The 18888-nt window shown below is 40.5% G+C and overlaps 1 protein-coding gene across 1 annotated transcript; it reads left to right on the forward strand.

The window, feature by feature from the left end:
- The first annotated feature begins 14684 nt into the window (after positions 1-14684).
- Positions 14685-16345, forward strand: LOC134324802 (shaker-related potassium channel tsha2-like). The gene has a single exon (XM_063006700.1). It carries the CDS (start codon positions 14685-14687, stop codon positions 16128-16130), a length of 1446 nt encoding a protein of 481 aa, XP_062862770.1. The 3' UTR covers positions 16131-16345.
- The last annotated feature ends 2543 nt before the right edge of the window (positions 16346-18888 follow it).

The following is an 18888-nucleotide window of genomic DNA, read 5'->3' on the forward strand; positions in this document are numbered from 1 at the left end:
GTGTGTTTTGACCCTTTGGGGCTTCCATAGTTCATGGAATAGCATGCTTGGCTAACGCGATGACTAGCTGTCCGCTATTCGGTACCGTAACAGAAAAAGTAATAAAGTGTTTTGCTCCCGACAATTTGTGAATATACCGTGTATTTATTTCTTTATTAAGCAAGTGCATCACTACGACGCTCGGTTACATTTGAGAAACGCTGTCTTAATGAGAGATGCCGTGCACGGTCAAGTCTCAACATGAACTACGGATGACTCGCAGAGCCAAATAGAATTTGCGTTAACGGCACTATTTTTTTTAATCGCGTTAAATTGAGATCGCGTTAATGCATTATTATCGCGTTAACTTCGACAGCCTAATATATATATATATTTACAGGACCACTACAGAGTAGGTATTATTTGGGTGGTGGTCATTCTCAGCACTGCAGTGACACTGACATGGTGGTGGTGTGTTAGTGTGTTGTGCTGGTATGAGTGGATAAGACAGAACAATGCTGATGGAGTTTTTAAACACCTCACTGTCCCTGCTGGACTGAGAATAGTCCACCAACCAAAAATATCCGCACCCCCTGTGGGCAGCGTCCTGTGGGCAGCATCCTGTGACCACTGATGAAGGTCTAGAAGATGACCAACTTAAACAGCAGCATTAGATGAGTGATCGTTTCTGACTTTACATCTTCAAGGTGAACCAACTCGGTAGGAGTGTCTAATAGAGTGGACAGTGAGTGGACACGGTATAAAAAAAAAACTCCAGCAGCGCTGCTGTGTCTGATCCACTCATACCAGCACAACACACACTAACACACCACCACCATGTCATTGTCACTGCAGTGCTGAGAATGATCCAACACCCAAATAATACCTATTCTGTGGTGGTCCTGTTGGGGTCCTGACCATTGAAGAACAGCATGAAGGGGGCTAACAAAGCATGCAGAGAAACAGATGAACTACAGTCAGTAATTGTAGAACTACAAAGTGATTCTATATGGTAAGTGGAGCTGATAAAATGGATAGTGAGTGTAAAAACAAGGAGGTTATGGCTGATCAGTGTATTTATGTAAGTAAGTATAAGTAAGAAAATTAAGCGTAAGGATAAAAAGTGACGTTACAGGATAGATCTTGTTGTAAAACTTACAGTGTTTTAATCTGAGCTGAAAGCCTGCTCTATCAGTAATGTTTTCAGCCTGGATTTAAAAGTGTCCAGTGTCGGGGCTCTTCGAATGCTCTCTGTCAACTGATTCCATTTAACAACAACATAGTAGCTAAATGCTGCTTCTCCATATTTAGTCTTTACCTCAGGCAGGACTAACTGGCTAGTTCCTAAAGATCAGAGAGTTCTGCTCCGCTCATATCGCTGCACCATATCAGATAAATATGCTGGTCCTATGCCATTGAGACATTTACAGACCAGTAACAATACCTTAAAATCTATTTTGTAACATTTAAGAATGGGGTGATGTGTTCTGAATCAGCTGAAGCTGTTTGATTGTCTTTTTTGGAAGTCCAGTAAGGAAAGCATTACAGTAATCAAACCTACTGGAAACAAAGGCGTGAATATGTTTCTCCAGGTCTGGTTTAGACAGAAAATCTCTGATCTTGTTTATGTTCTTAAGATGGTCAAATGCTGATTTGGTAACTGCTTGTACTTGACTGCTGAAACTGAGATCAGAGTCTATTAGTACACCAAGGTTACGATCTAGCCCTTTAGATTTTAGGGCTCTCGAATCCAGATATGCAGCTAGTCTTTGTCTCTCATGTCTATTCCTGAATAAGATAAAGATAAAGTTTTACCTTTATTCAACTGTAGAAAGTTGTGACCCATCCAGTTGATGATGTGCTCAAGGCACTTACACAGTGAGTCAAGGGGACCATAGTTATTTGGGCTGAAGGCCAAGTAGATCTGAGTGTCATCTGCATAGCTGTGGTAAGATATACCATAGTTATGTATGATTTCGCCCAGAGGAAGCATATACAAATTAAATATAATGGGCCCAAGAATCTAGCCCTGGGGGACACCACTTGTCACTGACACAGTTTCAGAAACATTATTTTCTATTTCAACAAAGTGGTTATTTATAGTATTGCCCTAAGTATTCCCCTAACAGTTACATATAGTAACTGTTACTGTGTTTGCTTTTTTTCTTTTTTAAATTGTCGATGAGATGGGTATATCCCTGCATCGGGTATATCCTTATCTGTACATCTGAAACATTTTAAAGCATTTTAATTTCATTTTTGATTGTTGAACCCAAATGAACAAATAGCTGGACCTTCAGTATTTAAACTTTGTGCCTGAGTACATTACTAGACTGTCCTGCCAGGTTGTAATTCTCTGGTGCATTTAATTTCTTTCATGTATTATTCTTAGCCTGTCAGGTGTGTTCTCCACTTCCGCTACCTACAGTATATAAAGCATATATGAATGAAAGTCGCCACTCAGCGCTATCTCTATGCTGCTAAGCCTAAATATAATAACTCTATGGCCTTGACAAGCTGGAGGACACATCGCCATCAGGGTATATCCCTAAATCATGTGGGGCACAAAAACTTTTTGATTAAAATAAACCCCAGCTTGGGAATAGAGGAGATGCTCTAATCAGGTTATTATGACTTTAGGTTATACAACGTACTTCCAACATACCATGTCAGTTTCTCCAAAGTTCTTTTTCTTATAATGTATGCATTTTTCTCCCAATTTAGCATAGTTCATTTGTCTTCCGCTGCTTGGGATCATTGATTGCATTCGAGGAGGGTATTTTGCTGCTCACGCCCCCTCCGACGCATATGAACCCCTTCTTTTACACCCATTCTTAGGTGCATTCGCACATAGGGCTCATCCACTTTCTGAACAGATGCCTTGGTTTGCTAACCAGGGTCCTTGCACAGCATTTGCAGACACCACACTTTTAGTCCGGTCATGTTACCACCCAGCAGACACGGTGGCCAATTTTGTCTGCTGCAGGCTTTTCCAATTGTGCCCGCTAGATGGCACCCAGCTCGGTAGCAGAGCCGAGATTCGAACCAGGGTGTTCAGAGTCTCGGCGCTGGTGTGCTAGCGGAATATCACAATTGGCAACTATGAATCTGACAGGGTGGCTATGATATGTGGAATCCCACAGGGATCAGTTCTCGGACCTCTTCTGTTCAATCTTTATATGCTGCCATTAGGCCAAATGCTACAGGCTAACAACATTGATTACCATAGTTATGCAGATGACACACAGATATATCTGGCTCTCTCACCAGATGATTACAGCCCAATAGATTCACCGTGTCAGTGTCTGGAGGACATCAATAACTGGATGAGCCAGAATTTTTTACAGTTAAATAAGGACAAAACAGAGATTGTCGTGTTTGGCAGCAAAGAGAAGAGGATTAGTGTCAGTGAACACCTCAGTTCTCAGCTCTAAAAACCAAAGACCAAGTCCGAAATCTTGGCGTTCTAATTGACTCAGATCTCACATTCACCAGCCATATAAAAACCATCACCAAAACAGCCTTCTACTATCTTAGAAATATATCCAAAATCAAGGGTCTAATGGGGTCTAATTGTAACTAAATGTTTGCAAGAAGTCTTTCTGAGGTTCTAGATCTCAGGAATGTTTTAATGCTTTTAATTAACTTTTTTTCCTTATGTAAAGCACTTTGAATTGCCACTGTGTATGAAAGGTGCTATACAAATAAACTTGCCTTGCCTTGCCTTGCCTTCATCACCTGGGTGCCTCCAAAGTTTTGTTAATGCTAGTTGCCTTGAGAAAAATGTACTAGATAATTAAACAAATGTACAAATTTTAAATATGTAACAACTATCTAACTAATTTTATATATCAGATATAAATTAGTTAAAATAAAACGTTCTTGCAAGGGGCAAGCATGTCATGACTTTTAATTTTCATCATCATCTTTTCCGCTTGTCCATTCAGGTCCGCGGTGGCAACAGGGCAAGCAAAGCAGCCCAGGCATCTCTGTCCCCTGCAACTTCAACCAGGTCCTCCGGTGAAAACCCTAGACATTCTCAGACCAGCGGGTTCTGGGTCTTCCCCGGGGCCTCCTCCCTGTCGGCCGTGCCTGGTAAACCTCCAACTGGAGGCGTCCAGGAGCCAACTTAGCTGGCCCCTCTCCCTCTAGTCCAAGGTTCTCCCAGATCGCTGAGCTACTCACCCAATCACAGAGAGTATGAGCAGCAACCCGCCGGAGAAAATTCATTTTGGCTGCTTGTATTCGCAATCTTGTTGTTGCAGTCATTATCCAGAGCTCATGATCATAGGTGAGGGTTGGGACATGCTGTAGATCAACTGGCGAATTGTGACCTTTGCTTTGTGCCCCTTTTTACCACTATGGTCTGGGACCGGGACCGAATCACTGCCAACGCTGCCCCTAACCTACAGTCAATCTCACAATCCCTCCTCCCATCACTCCCCACTTGTAATTATGTGAATGAATATTGAAACATACCCTTTCCACAAATTTCATTCATTCTTTGTCTGATGTCCCACCTCTTTGTCCTCGTCAGGGTCACAGTGGGGGTGCAATTCATTGGGTGAATGGTAGGAAACACCCTAAACAGGTTGCCAGTCCATCATTTACATTTACATTTTTCGGCATTTAGCAGATGCCTTTATCCAAAGTGACTTACATTACAGTTACAGTATACAGTCTGAGCAATTAAGGGTTAAGGGCCTTGCTTAAGGGCCCAACAACATCAACCTGGCAGTGGTGGGGCTTAAACCAACTACCTTCTGATTACTATTCCAGTACCTTAACCACTAGGCTATGGCTTGCCATCACAGGGCAAACACACACACACACACACACACCACACCTATTAACCTGGCATTTTTTTGGATGGTGGGAGGAATCCAAAGGAAACTCACATGGACACGAAGAACATGGAGAACATGGGAATTGAACCCAGGACCTTTTTTGCTGTGAGGGGACAGTGCTACCCACCAAGCCGCTGTGCCAGACATTAAAACTACAGACATATTATTTACACTCTATATGCTTCCACTAGGAGAAATTATTCATAAACATGGCATAAATTTTCACTGCTATGCAGATGACACACAGCTGTATATATCAGCCAAACCAAATGATACTGACACAATCAGTAAGATAGAAGATTGTGTAAACGACATAATAAACTGGATGTCGTGTAATTTTCTTTTACTTAATTCAGATAAAACAGAGGTTTTACTTGTTGGCTCTAAAGCAAGAGACAAGTTGTCTAACCTGGTGCTAAACCTAAACACTTTCTCTGTTACTACTTCCAGCTCAGATGTAAAAAACTTGGGTGTCACACTAGATTCAGATCTTTCCTTTGATACACACGTCAATAATATTACTAGAGTTGCTTTCTATAATTTGCGTAATATTTCTAAAATAAGAAATCTGTTAATGACGCCGAAAAACTGATCCATGCGTTTATAACTTCTCGGTTAGATTATTGTAATGCTCTTCTAACTGGATGCTCTGGTAGATCCATACACAAACTCCAGTTAGTTGAAAATGCAGCAGCTCGAGTGCTAACTACTGTAGAACTAGAAAATTTGATCATATTAGTCCTGTTCTATCATCTCTACACTGGCTGCCAGTTAAATTCCACATTGATTACAAAATACTTTTACTAACTTATAAAGCGCTACATGGTCTGGCTCCACAGTATCTGAGTGAACTTATTAATCACTACAACCCAGCACGTTCACTTCGCTCACAAGGTGCAGGGTTACTTATAGTTCCTAGAATTAAAAAGATCACGGCTGGTGGAAGAGCATTTTCTTACAAAGCTCCACAACTTTGGAATAATCTTCCTGCCTCTGCTCGGGACTCGGACACAGTCTCAATGTTTAAGTCTAGCCTGAAAACATATTTATTTTCTCAGGCTTTTGATTAGTATAGACAAAGGTGCAGAGCTTGAGGGTTCTTGGTCATAGAAACTTGTGGTGATCAGGGATGTTGGGTTGCTGTCGTTCTGCCTCTCTTGTCCGATCACTCAGGTTTGGTGACGGTGGGGAGATGGGCGCTGATGTCCAACGAAAGCCTTCATGACCTTGTTACCTGCTCGCTCTCCCTTTTAGTTATACTGTAATAATTAGGGCTGCCGGAGTCTAAAACTCTCTGTAAAACTGTTTTACTCAACTAGCATTGTACATTATTAACTACATTCTCTGTTGTTTTACCCCGAGGGCATTCTGATGGAAACCTGTTTACCCGCCAAGGTTAAGGATTGAAGTCGAGACTGCCGTGACAACGATGCTGCTCCTGCTGGATGTGACAGGTCTGGCGTAATTGCACCAAGAATTACAAGAACTCACTACAGACTTTATTGAAGACTAGACCGAATAATAACACTATTATTATTATTTATTTATTTATTTATTTATTTATTGCCAGTTATAACTTTTAGTTCATTTATTTCTGTGTTTGTATGATTTGATGATATGATTTGTGTAAATCCTATTTATTTAAAGTATCCTCCAGGCCACCCAAGAAGGATGGGCCCTGCTGAGTCTGGTTGCTCTCAAGGTTTCTTCCTGTAATTTTCAGGGAGTTTTTCCTTGCCACAGTCGCCCTCGGCTTGCTCATCAGGGGTTTTTGTATCTGTTGGTCCTGGATTTTGTAAAGTTGCTTTGAGACAATGTCTATTGTAAAAAGCGCTATATAAATAAAGTTGACTTGACTTGACTTGAAGTTTTTAGTACAGCTCACATATTCTTCGAGTCGAGGTCAGAACAGTAGGTGTAGTTTTGTTGGGTTTGAATGCATCTTCATAACTCTTCTTTTCATTAAATAATTCAATCTTTATGTAATTTGGCTCTTGGGTTCAAGCCTCAGCAGTGCCACCGTCCCTGCCAGCCGTGGTGCCTTTCCTATTAGGGATTGTAGGTCAACCGTGTGTGTTTTCTTATAATACTGTACATAAAATAAATTGATGAAAATAGTCAGCAATGAATTTCATTCATCTGTTTCACAAAAGAGGTAAACAGGGTAAATGTGTTGATGGGGGTTAATGAGGACTTTGAGCAAATTAGTCTGCTATGGTGTTTATAGCCAGATGTTGAGATGTGTGTTATTTTTATAAGGTCAGTAGATGAGTAGCCTACAGTCAGTCACACATTTGGAAAGAAAGGAAAGGAAGGCAAGGGAATAGAAGGGGGGCAACCCCCTCCCAGCTGTTTGTTCAAGATTGTGCCAATGTAGAGTTCACAAAAAGTGGTGATCTAGACCTAAAAATATTCGCTACAATCTCTGGTGCTGAAAGACAAATTGTAGCTTGTGATGAAACCAATCTTTACACTTAGGTATTATGCTTATATGATCATTTTAGAGGCTTTTATTAATATTTTCTTTTTTTTTACACATGGCACAAACTGTATATTAATGACCTTGCATACACTCTGGGTTGTTTTTTCTACCCAAATGCTGGGTTGAGGCAGTTGGGTTACCTTGCTGGGTTATTTCTCACTCAATTAACCCAACTGTTAGGTTATTTTCTCAACCCAGCACTTGGGTTACCAGGTCTTGTTTCCAATTGCAAAATTCCTATAAGGCCTGTGTTGCCAGATTGGCAGATTTTATTTGATACTGGCGGGGAAATTGGCAGGTTTCAAGGTATCAGGGGCATAACTACCGGGGGTGCAGGTGCACTGGGGACCATGGTATGGCACTTGCCAGGTCGTTATTATTATATTACAATATTGTAGCAGCGTTATGTGAGCGACATTCAGCTCAGCCAATCAGAATGCAGCACCCGGTTTATATATGTGCGTTAGGACGTTCTGCAGTTAGTTTTGTATATGACCCTCTAGTAGCAAGTGGCTAACGCTAGCGGTAAAGTGCGGCGATAACGAAAGTAAAAACACGACGATAATTTTGTTAAGTAAAATGTTAAAGTAACTAAAAGACAATATCAGAATACATGTAATTAAAATATACAGTGAGTGCACAGCAAGGGATTTTGGGAATCTGTGTAACCTGCTTAACGTTACTAGACCAATATGTGTGTATATATATATATATATATGAAATTTGTTGAGGGGGCCCAAAATTTTTCTTTTTCTTTGCACTGGGGCCCATGAGCTCCTAGTTACGCCACTGCAAGGTATCACAACATTGCAAATAAAATATTTCAAATATCACTACATTTATAATTAATGATCTGTAAGATATCAGCAGTTTATTAGTATAATGTTTTTTATGAGTATGTTTGGGCGGTTTTCCATGCATTTTGGCTGATTTTGAAATACGTTTTGACACTGTAGCAATCTGGCAACCCTGGTAACTACCAGAAATGGCAGTTTGGAGATTTGCTGCAGCAAAGGTAAGTGAGGTAAGTGTTTCTAGTTTATCTTAATACTTTACATGCTTATAAAATAGATGTTTGAAATATTACTAACCGTATGTTTAGTTTAATTCCCTAAAAATTAAGTTTGCCTCTTCAAGTCATGAATATAAGTCCCCAGGAGATACTAAAGTTGCTGACATTAGTGATAGATAAAACGTCAGTGCAAGAATGAATGGAAATTAGCTTGCTGGCTGCCTGCCTACTGGCTAGCCAACCTTAAGATATTAAACCTTAAGCTAGCTAAGTTATTTAAATTTTAATAGGATAGTATGTGGCCAAAATAAGGAAACTAACTAAGATTTAACATTAATTAACGTTAGCTTACACTGTAAGCCCAGATTTTATATCTATTCAAACTTTTTAGTACAACATACATAAATGATTTACGTTTTTTTGCTCTACTATAAAGTGCAAGTACATTGTACTCATTTGAGTACACATTTAAGAAAAACGCCCACCATTTATGTGTAAGTCCGCCCTTTTTTTAGCTTGCTGTTGGTGAATCAGACCAAAATTATTTTCTTGTGTTCGGGTAGCCATTTGTTTTAACTTTTGTAACCAACGTTTTTACTCGTTTTTTTCTTTTTTTTTTTTTAGTCTAGGTTTATTGCAAGCAGTTAAGGTTTTGTTGTTTTGTTAATGTTAAGCTGTTATGACTGTCGGACATTTTACCTGTTGTTGCAAATTACATTTTACTTTATTTAAGGCTTTTTGCAAAAGTAAGCGTGTCTTTCTCGAATGTCTTTTGCGAAGTGGAACCTTGTTAAACTAAGTCGACGAACATTTTTTCCCGATTGTGCTGTGTTTGAGTAGCATGTACACCAGTCTGACGGGGCTTTTTCATCTTCTGTTAACCCAACTCCAGTCTAATTTTGGTAACAATTTTGTTTAAAATAAATTACCTTAAAGTTGACACTAAATAAATAATCAAACAGCGCTGCTTTATTTGCCGTATTTAGGCTACATGCTAGCATGCTAGCCTTCACACGAAGCAAAGAGTGTGCTGGCTTGCTTTATTTTAATCCTTAAATTAATAGTATTAATGTTGATATTAATACTTCTACTTCTTGTTTCTTTGGTTTGTTTTAGAGAGCTGCCAGCCAAAACTGAAATGTTAAGAAATCAGCTCGCTGTGTGAAACTGAGTACAGGTTCATGGTTACTGTATAGAGCTGTTTGTGCTTTCATCAGAACTTTATATACAGTTTGTACAGTTTTCAAGATGTTCCCTTGACATGTTGTATTTCAAGTAAATACTTATTTTTATTATTCTGTCTGTTTTCTATGAACATTTCTAATTGATATGTAATGTAATATTTATGTAATTAACACGAAAACTAAGAAGCAATCGATATTTTTTTTCAATTGAGCTGAAGATAATGAGTAGAAATATTGGGAAAAGCAGTTGGTAGAACAAAAAAAGGATGTTTAATCAACTTGCATTTTAGGTGTAATAACTTAATGTTTTAAGTTATGCTAACTCAAGTTTTCATTATACATTATTTAACTTTTTTTAAGGCAACCCATTTCCTCAATTTTTTTAAGTAAATTGAACTTATCAGGGCTTACAGTGTACTTAGTTGCAGTGGAGATAAGAATTTACCTCAGGGAAACGTTTGTGAGCGTGGGCAAAAGAGTTATATACGTTAAACCCCAATATCACTAACGTAGTATTTGCAGCAATAGGAACAGAGGAAGCCCTTCCCGTTTGTATTATCCTTTAGAGCAGCTTCTCTTATGTGGGCTGCAATCTAAGAAATGCATGTAACACTTAAATAAGTTTAAATAATATAATAATCTGTCTGATTTAATGTTCAAATTTTTAAAATTAGTTTTTTGTGTGTATTCATTTACATTTAATAATAAAAAACTCAAACACATCTTTGTGCTAACTCTATTATTGTTGTTGTTATTATTATTATTATTATTATTAGAAGTAGTAGTAGTAATAGTAGCAGTATTAGTATTATTGTTTACATATCAGCATTAGAGTAAACAATGCATTGGAGTAAACAACCCAGCACAATGGTTAAATTGCATAACCCAACAAGTTGGTTTAAAACAACCCAGTGTGTGTTCTGTCCAATATTTACCCAGCACTGGGTTGCCAAATAACCCAGGTTGGGTTGTTTTCAGTGCAGCATTTTTTAGAGTATAAGATGTAAGTTTTCCTTAATGCTGAGACATAAAGATATTTTTTTTGTTTGTTGCATTTTTCCTTTTTTGCAGATGCAGGCCAAAGTATTTCATGGGAAAAAGAAGGCTCTCCTGACCAGCATGAGAAAAACAGCTATTTTCAGTCTTTACGTCAAACTTTTCTCCTTGGCCCACAACTCTCTGGATTGGTCTCAAATGGCACTCTATTCCGTATTTGGGTGTCGTATATAGGATATGATAGGTTAGTTATTTCTCCTCCCTATGAAATGCAATACGCATCCAATAGGAAGTCATTTGGGAATCAAAAGCTATTTCCACTGCTATGAACACTGGTATTGACTCTGTTACTGTAAGATATTTTAAAAACCTCAATAATTGGACCACTGCTGTAGCAGCTCGAATAAGCTTATTCATTCATGTTTAGTAACCGGTTTATTCAGACCATCTTGGTGGTGCGTCTGAGGCCTAATCTGAAACACTACAACAGTTAACAATGCAATACTCACTTAAGCTTTTGCTTACTTGCAAACATAATAAAAGTACACGTTTGCAGTAGGTGTGTCTGAAATACCTGAATTCTTGAAGGGTTGTTCATGTACTACCGGCTACAAAATGCACTTTTGTACACTGATCAGCCATAACATTAAAACCACCTTGTTTCTACACTCACTGTCCATTTTAGAGAAAGAAAGATAGATAGAAAGATATCCTATATTTGTCATATATACATATACAGATGTACAGTACAATGAAATTCTTTCTTCGCATATCCCAGCTGGTGTTGGAAGCTGGGGTCAGAGCGCAGGGTCAGCCAACTTACGGCGCCCCTGGAGCAGACAGGGTTAAGGGCCTTGCTCAAGGACCCAACAGTGGCTACATAGCAGAGCCTGGATTTGAACCGCCAATCTTCCGGTTGATAGCCCAAAGCTCTACCCACTAGGCTACCACAGGCCCTGTGGTATTATCAGCTCCGTTTACCATATAGAAGCACTTTGTAGTTCTACAATTACTGACTGTAGTCCATCTGTCTCTACATACCGCTGCTTTCACCCTGTTCTTCAATGGTCAGGACCCCCAAAGGACCACCACAGAGCAGGTATTATTTGGGTGGTGGATCATTTTAGCAGTGCAGTGACACTGACATGGTGGTGGTGTGTTAGTGTGTGTTGTGCTGGTATGAGTGGATCAGACACAGCAGTGCTACTGGAGTTTTTAAATACTGTGTCCACTCACTGTCCACTCTATTAGACACTCCTACCTAGTTGGTCCATCTTGTAGATGTAAAGTCAGAGATTATCACTCATCTATTGCTGCTGTTTGAGTTGGTCATCTTCTAGACCTTCATCAGTGGTAACAGGACGCTTCCCACGGGCCGTTGTTGGCTGGATATATTTTTGTTTGGTGGACTATTCTCAGTCCAGCAGTGACAGTGAGGTGTTTAAAAACTCCAGCAGCGCTGCTGTGTCTGATCCACCAGCACAACACACACTAACACACCACCACCATGTCAGTGTCACAGCAGTGCTGAGAATGATCCACCACCTAAATAATACCTGCTCTGTAGTGGTCCTGGCAGAGTCCTGACCATTGAAGAACAGCATGAAAGGGGGCTAACAAAGCATGTGAAAAAACAGATGGACTACAGTCAGTAATTGTAGAACTACAAAGTGCTTCTATATGGTAAGTGGAGCTGATAAAATGGACAGTGAGTGTAAAAACAAGGAGGTGGTTTTAATGTTATGGCTGATCTGTGTACATGTTGTGCACCATACAGCTGATAAAAGCAGGTCACTGGTAGGTCAATGAGAGTTAAATTAGTTTTGCCAGCATGTTGTTTTCATTAGTACCATTGATTATGTGTAATTGTGCCATTAATGAAAATAAGCACAGACTAGTAAATGTACTTGTACATAAAAAGGCAGGTATTTCCAATCCAATTGAATGCAAAATTAAAAATTATTCTGTATCCATAAATTTTTTATTAATTAGGGTTTTAACATCATGTTTTATACACTTTGGTTACATTCATGACAGAAATGGTTGATATTTGTTACACAAGATTCATCAGTTCACAAGTTTAATGTCAAGCACAGTCATGGACAATTTTGTATCTCCAATTTACCTCACTTGCACGTCTTTGGACTGTGGGATGAAACCGGAGCTACCGGAGGAAACCCACACAGACACAGGGAGAGCATGCAAACTCCACACAGAAAGGACCCAAACCACCCCACCTGAGGATCAAACCCAGGGCCTTCTTGCTGTGAGGCAACAGTTCTACCCACTGAGCCACCGTGCCGGTATTCGCACATCAAACAAAGTTAAATACCAAGTCTCCGCTATCAAACCTTTCAAATCCTGGCTGGTCAGTTTATAGCAAAGTTTTCAATAAAATTAAAACCAGTCATTTTCCATTGCTTCATCCTGGTCAGGGTTGTGTCAGGTCCTGTTCCACCAAGTGCAAGGCAGGAATACCCTGATCATCTCACCAATCCATTGCAGGGCTTCAGTCATCCCCACTCAGCTGGCCGACAGCGATGCTGAAATTCAAAGAGTGATCTTAGGAGTCATGTGTTAACATAGTAGATGACTGCCCAACCCGAGTGCCAACTATGGTACAAAAAAGAGAAGACACAAGTGGTAGTTCAGTGTTGAAGTTACTGTCACTGGTTCAAGCCAGGTTCAAGCCATGTCAGGTTGCCATTGCTGGGCTGAAAGGAAAGGAATAGAAAAAAGGAAGAAAAAGACAAGTACAACCAGGTGAAGTATAGTTTAGACTTATATCAACCACTTTTGCTTTGCATAGTAAATTCATGCATTTGTAGATCCATTGATAAGTTTACTGACAGACGTATTCCAAATATTCTCAAGCATGGTTGTATTTATTACACATGCATGTTGGTTTTTAATGCAGTTTCATCTTTACAATTAAAGGCAGTGAATACTGGAAAGTTTTGTGGAAAGCAGAAATTTATACGTATGCATCTTTTTGACTGAAGCTTTCATTAATGTTGACTTTATATCATAATACCATCACATGTGGAATCACTTCCCAGTCTACTCTTTTTGTTTCCAACTGTGATTCATTGTGTTACAGGTAGTAAAATAGAAATTAGTGTTTATTTTACTTATTTTAGTTTTTCCAGGTACAAAGGATTACATAGGAACTATCTCATTTTGGACAACAAATCTTAAAAGACAGTTTACAAGTAATTTATTTTTCTTTCTATTTTACTTACTGTTTCAGCTTTTGGTATTGTGTTTTAGCTTATACTGAAATTAATGCCATCAATACATTTCATTATTTAAACAAGTGATCATTTAACAAATAGTACGCTCAAAAGCCAAAAAGTCTATCATGGTATGCAGGTGTATTAGTGTCTATGACATGGGCTGCTTCTGTAATGACATTACTAATTTTGAAACAACTTAGCTCTTAAGTCAGGTTATGCATGTGAATCAGTTAAAATGAAATATTATTAGGATATTTAAAACTGTGCCTAGTTTTGAAATTAAGTAAAACTTCATTGTGCCAAAATAACTCCTGGATTACTTTTGTTTAATGACAGATTATGCAAATGCAAGTAATACGATGTATTGTACATTATGCATATTTAGAATTTAAATTATATTTAAATATGTATTCTTATATTTAGACTTTAACTAAATAAAAGTAAATGTGCAGCGTTTTATTAAGTTACAAGAATGCTCTTTTTGCATAAATCATGGTAAGTTTTGGGCTAAACGAGGTAAAGTCACTGTGTTAAGAACTCAGTAAAGGTGTGTTTTGGTAAGTGCCTACATGAAGAACCAGAGTGCGCGTGGTGTTGCGGGTGTGCGCGCGTACGCGTCATTTTGGGGAGGGCAGTGCGCAGCAGTTTATTAATGCTGCGCGTCTGAACACCAGCCAGCCAGGAGTAGTTCAGACCCGAGGCGCGCGTCTATCGGCGCCTCAAACCGAAAACAATGCGTGAAAGATTGAAAACGTAATATAAACAAGGTAAAGAAAAGGACGGGCGAGTGTACGCGCGCAGACGGGCACGAAAACTGGAAGAAAGAAGCTTTGTTTTAGAGACAGACGACAGTAAAGAAAACGCGCACCCAAACGGCGAGGCGACTGGAGCGAGCAGGCACCGAACCCTTATTATTAGGGGGGGGGGGGGGGGGGGGGCTGAAAAAAGATGACCGTGGTGCCTGGGGAGAACCTGGATGAGACCGTGGCCTTGGCCGCGCTGTGCCAGGACGCGTATGAACCAGAACGCGCGGATCAGGAGTGTTGTGAGCGGGTGGTGATCAACATTTCGGGTCTGCGCTTCGAGACGCAGCTGAAGACGCTCGCCCAGTTCCCCCGCACGCTTCTCGGAGACCCGCGCAAACGCATGCGCTTTTTTGACCCGCTCAGGAATGAATACTTCTTCGATCGCAACCGACCCAGCTTTGATGCCATCTTATACTATTATCAGTCTGGCGGGCGACTCAGGAGACCTGTTAACGTGCCTGTGGATATCTTTATGGAAGAGATTAAGTTTTACGAACTGGGTGAAGAAGTGATTGAGAATTTTAAAGAAGATGAGGGGTTCATTAAGGAAGAGGAGCGCCCTTTACCAGTCAACGAGTTTCAAAGGCAAGTTTGGCTCCTTTTTGAGTACCCAGAAAGCTCTGGACCTGCCAGGGGCATCGCTATCGTGTCAGTCCTTGTGATCTTAATCTCGATTGTTATTTTCTGCTTGGAGACCTTGCCCGAGTTCAGAGAGGAGGTCAGATCTCATGATGTCCACATGTCTGTAAATGGGACCTCAATCCCATTCAAGAGACCGAACCCCTTCACGGACCCGTTCTTTATTGTGGAGACCTTGTGCATTATTTGGTTCTCGTTTGAACTCATTGTGCGCTTCTTGGCGTGCCCGAGCAAACCTGCGTTCTTCAAGAACATTATGAACACCATTGATGTGGTTGCAATTATGCCATATTTTATAACCCTTGGTTTGGAACTTGCAGAGCACCAGGGGAACGGGCAGCAGGCAATGTCGCTGGCCATTCTGAGGGTCATCAGACTGGTCAGAGTGTTCAGGATCTTTAAACTATCACGACACTCCAAAGGTCTCCAGATTCTGGGCAAGACCTTGCAGGCGAGCATGAGAGAACTCGGCTTGTTGATCTTCTTCCTTTTCATTGGAGTCATCCTCTTCTCAAGTGCAGTCTACTTTGCTGAGACGGATGACCCCGAGTCGGGTTTCAGCAGCATCCCGGATGCTTTCTGGTGGGCCGTGGTTTCCATGACAACCGTAGGATACGGAGATATGTGCCCGGTCACGATCGGAGGAAAGATTGTCGGGTCGCTGTGCGCAATCGCCGGCGTGCTCACCATCGCGCTACCAGTTCCCGTCATCGTGTCTAACTTTAACTACTTCTATCACAGGGAAACAGAACACGAGGAGCAGGTACAGTACAAGCATGTAACGTGTGGTCAGCAGCCTCAGCAACAACACGGATACGACTTCACCAGGAGCGACAGCAAACCATCTCTCTCCAAATCAGACTACTTAGACTCGGACGACGCCGATTCCAACAAGTACACAAACTGCAGTCCACATAAAGCGTACACAGGAAAACTCACAGATGTATAAGTGTCACACAGCAGCACAACAAAAGTGACGCAGAAACACAAGAGCGCGCGTCCGGTGCGCGCTTCTCTGTGCACGCGTTTTTGTGCGCTTAGTTGGTGCGTGTTTTCTCATCCAGCAATCCTATCTGATTCTGGAGCTCTAAATATCAAGTGGTAAACAAAGCAGAGTCATTTTCATTTAGCAACTAAGGATTGAAAGATTACTACGAATATGCAAAAGCTGGATAGATAGATTTTTCCCTCCTTTTATTGATTTTTTTAACTGCACTTTATTTGTGTACTCTTAGTAAAACAATAATTTATTATAGGTTATGTGATATGCTTTTTTCGTTGTATGTGCACTTAAAATAAAAGTGACAATTTAGGCAAAGCCTTTAAAGGCCAATTTTTGGTGCCACAAATAACTGAATATTAACACAACTGTGTACATCATTGTGAAGGCTCATTGTGACGTGACATGAGTATTCATTTCATTGTGGCACCAACACACAATGGGTGATAAACCATACACTTAAAGAATCATTTGGGAAACCAAAATAGCATGGTATGGCATCACTTATATACATATAATATACACTCTTAAAAATAAATATGTCAGATAACGGTTCTTTACATCAGTGTTATAAAATAACTTTGGTTCCCTAAAGAATCATCTGATGGATTGATGTAACACACGATTCCATTCCATTTACATTTTTCAGCTTTTATCCAAAGTGACCTACAGTTATGACTGAACACAATTCTGAGCAATTGAGAGTTAAGGGCCTTGCTCAGGGGCCCAACAGTGGCAACTCGGTGGTGGTAGGGCTTGAACTGGCAACCTCTACATTACAAGTCCAGTATCTTAACCACTGAGCTATCACTGCATTAAAAAGCATTATCCCATTATTTGGCTCCCTAATAAATACAGTGTATCACAAAAGTGAGTACACCCCTCACATTTCTGCAAATATTTTATTATATCTTTTCATGGGACAACACTATAGAAATAAAACTTGGATATAACTTAGAGTAGTCAGTGTACAACTTGTATAGCAGTGTAGATTTACTGTCTTCTGAAAATAACTCAACACACAGCCATTAATGTCTAAATGGCTGGCAACATAAGTGAGTACACCCCACAGTGAAATGTCCAAATTGTGCCCAAAGTGTCAATATTTTGTGTGACCACCATTATTATCTAGCACTGCCTTAACCCTCCTGGGCATGGAGTTCACCAGAGCTGCACAGGTTGCTACTGGAATCCTCTTCCACTCCTCCATGATGACATCACGGAGTTGGTGGATGTTAGACACCTTGAACTCCTCCACCTTCCACTTGAGGATGCGCCACAGGTGCTCTATTGGGTTTAGTCCATCACCTTTACCTTCAGCTTCCTCAGCAAGGCAGTTGTCATCTTGGAGGTTGTGTTTGGGGTCGTTATCCTGTTGGAAAACTGCCATGAGGCCCAGTTTTCGAAGGGAGGGGATCATGCTCTGTTTCAGAATGTCACAGTACATGTTGGAATTCATGTTTCCCTCAATGAACTGCAGCTCCCCAGTGCCAGCAACACTCATGCAGCCCAAGACCATGATGCTACCACCACCATGCTTGACTGTAGGCAAGATACAGTTGTCTTGGTACTTCTCACCAGGGTGCCGCCACACATGCTGGACACCATCTGAGCCAAACAAGTGTATCTTGGTCTCGTCAGACCACAGGGCATTCCAGTAATCCATGTTCTTGGACTGCTTGTTTTCAGCAAACTGTTTGCTGGCTTTCTTGTGCGTCAGCTTCCTTCTGGGATGACGACCATGCAGACCGAGTTGATGCAGTGTGCGGCGTATGGTCTGAGCACTGACAGGCTGACCTCCCACGTCTTCAACCTCTGCAGCAATGCTGGCAGCACTCATGTATCTATTTTTTAAAGCCAACCTCTGGATATGACGCCGAACACGTGGACTCAACTTCTTTGGTCGACCCTGGCGAAGCCTGTTCCGAGTGGAACCTGTCCTGGAAAACCGCTGTATGACCTTGGCCACCATGCTGTAGCTCAGTTTCAGGGTGTTAGCAATCTTCTTATAGCCCAGGCCATCTTTGTGGAGAGCAACAATTCTATTTCTCACATCCTCAGAGAGTTCTTTGCCATGAGGTGCCATGTTGAATATCCAGTGGCCAGTATGAGAGAATTGTACCCAAAACACCAAATTTAACAGCCCTGCTCCCCATTTACACCTGGGACCTTGACACATGACACCAGGGAGGGACAACGACACATTTGGGCACAATTTGGACATGTTCACTGTGGGGTGTACTCACTTATGTTGCCAGCCATTTAGACATTAATGGCTGTGTGTTGAGTTATTTTCAGAAGACAGTAAATCTACACTGCTATACAAGCTGTACACTGACTACTCTAAGTTATATCCAAGTTTCATGTCTATAGTGTTGTCCCATGAAAAGATATAATGAAATATTTGCAGAAATGTGAGGGGTGTACTCACTTTTGTGATACACTGTACATTTAAAAGTGTTTGTTAGTGATTGAACTAATCAATTCGCCAAAAATCACCCCTTTATCATGATCATTTAAGATATGATTCATGCTTATTTTGCTAACATAATAATACTAGTCAAATCCATTTAAAGTATCTTTAAGGAACAAAAGGAACTTTTTCTATCATCTTGATACTCAATAATATATGGCACCTTATTTTTAAGAGTGTAGCTTTACAAAGTATACATATAATTTGCCTAGAAAGAAAGGACCAATATATGTC

This window comes from Trichomycterus rosablanca, chromosome 1 (genome assembly GCF_030014385.1).
Source record: "Trichomycterus rosablanca isolate fTriRos1 chromosome 1, fTriRos1.hap1, whole genome shotgun sequence".
Taxonomy (NCBI): domain Eukaryota; kingdom Metazoa; phylum Chordata; class Actinopteri; order Siluriformes; family Trichomycteridae; genus Trichomycterus; species Trichomycterus rosablanca.

Coding starts and splice junctions, on each gene's coding strand:
- LOC134324802 (XM_063006700.1), top strand. CDS start 14,685: ATGACCGTGGTGCCTGGGGAGAACCTGGATGAGACCGTGGCCTTGGCC.